The sequence below is a fragment of the Crocodylus porosus genome, unplaced genomic scaffold (assembly GCF_001723895.1).
Source record: "Crocodylus porosus isolate Cpor-Errol unplaced genomic scaffold, CroPor_comp1, whole genome shotgun sequence".
Taxonomy (NCBI): domain Eukaryota; kingdom Metazoa; phylum Chordata; order Crocodylia; family Crocodylidae; genus Crocodylus; species Crocodylus porosus.
Window position 1 is genome coordinate 10,768,251 of NW_017728931.1, and position 1,336 is coordinate 10,769,586.

At 62.1% G+C, this 1,336-nt stretch overlaps 1 protein-coding gene across 2 annotated transcripts in view; it reads right to left on the reverse strand.

Annotated features, from left to right (window-relative positions):
• The window catches only part of CCND2 (cyclin D2), a 45,748-nt gene extending 44,418 nt beyond the window's left edge, over positions 1-1,330 (reverse strand). For both annotated transcript variants that reach the window (XM_019544207.1, XM_019544206.1), the window contains exon 1: positions 1,093-1,330. In XM_019544207.1, the coding sequence (XP_019399752.1) occupies positions 1,093-1,287 (195 nt within the window). In that variant the 5' untranslated portion in view covers positions 1,288-1,330. The remainder of the gene's footprint in view (positions 1-1,092) is intronic.
• Positions 1,331-1,336: the final 6 nt, after the last annotated feature.

The following is a 1,336-nucleotide window of genomic DNA, read 5'->3' on the forward strand; positions in this document are numbered from 1 at the left end:
CGACTTCAAAAATTCACCAAAAATCCAAGCAAGGGGCTAAAGGGGCAGAAGTGGCACGAAAATCAAGCGGGGGGGCTGCCCTTCCCTGCCCACTAGGGGGGACCCTGTAGCCCCCGCCCCGGAGCAGATGGGCTGGGGGGAAAGAGAGGGGCCGGGGCAAAGGAAAGCAGGGCCCAGCGCGGGGCTTGCAGGGCTGCGGCTGGGGGGCGCGGGCAGCAGTGCCCGGGGGGGGAGGATGGAGGGAGGGAGCGGGGCGCCTCCTCATGCCCCCTCCGCAGCCCCGGCACACGCAGCCCCCGGCCCCCGAGCCGGCGGGGGGGGGGGGGGCGGCTGGCCTGGGAGCAGGCTGCATGCAAAGCAACATGGCGCAAGCAGGGCACGTCCTGAGCGCTGCATACGTGGGCACAGAGGCGCCCCTGGGGCAGCTCTGCTCGGGCGGGCACCCCTTGGCCATGCGGGCCCGGCCCCGGGGCAGGTCCCCGGCCCGCAGAGGGCAGAGCACAAGGGCTGGGCGACTGCACATGGCCAGGCTCGGTCACTTTTCTGTACCCCCCCTCTTTTTTGCACCCCTCTTTGCAAGAAACAGCTTTGTATTGCACCCTTAGGCTGCACACACACGCGCCATTTCACCCCCCCCCCCCCAGCATGGAGGGAAAGGAGCCCCAACTCTGCAAATGAGATCATGCAGAAGGGATCAAGCAAAGCAGAAGCTTGCAAAAAAAAAAGGTGGGGGGAATAACAGAGGCTAGCAAAGGACCCCCCCCCTTCCTGCAGAAGGGATCAAGCCAAGCAGAAGCATGCAAAAAAGGGGGACCAGCTTTCAATAAAAAGCGGGGGGAATAACAGAGCCTTGGACAGGACCCCCCCCTCCTTCTTGCGGAAGGGATCAAGCAAAGCAGAAGTTTGCAAAAGGAAAGGGGGGGCAGCTTGCAAAAAAAGGGGGGTTGACAGAGCCTAGCAAAGGATCCCCCTTCTTGCAGAAGGGATCAAGCAAAGCAGAAGCATGCAAAAAGGGGGGGGGGGGCTGAGGCAGCAAAGGAGCCCCCTTGCTGCCCCGACGTGGGCGGCGGTGGGGAGGGGGTGCACACAAACCTCCAGCATCCAAGTGGCCACCATCCTCCGCATGAAGGGCTGGATGTCCTTCTGCACGCACTTGAAGTAGGAGCACTGGGGCAGATACCTCTCCTCCACGGTGAGTAGATTGTGCAAAACACGGTCGTCGTAGAGCAAGTTGGGGTCAGGGAGAGCCCTCCTCATGGGATCCACCTCGCAGCACAGCAGCTCCATGTTTCCTAAGAGATCTCCCTCTTTCTGGGATGGAAAAGTTGCTTTTTTG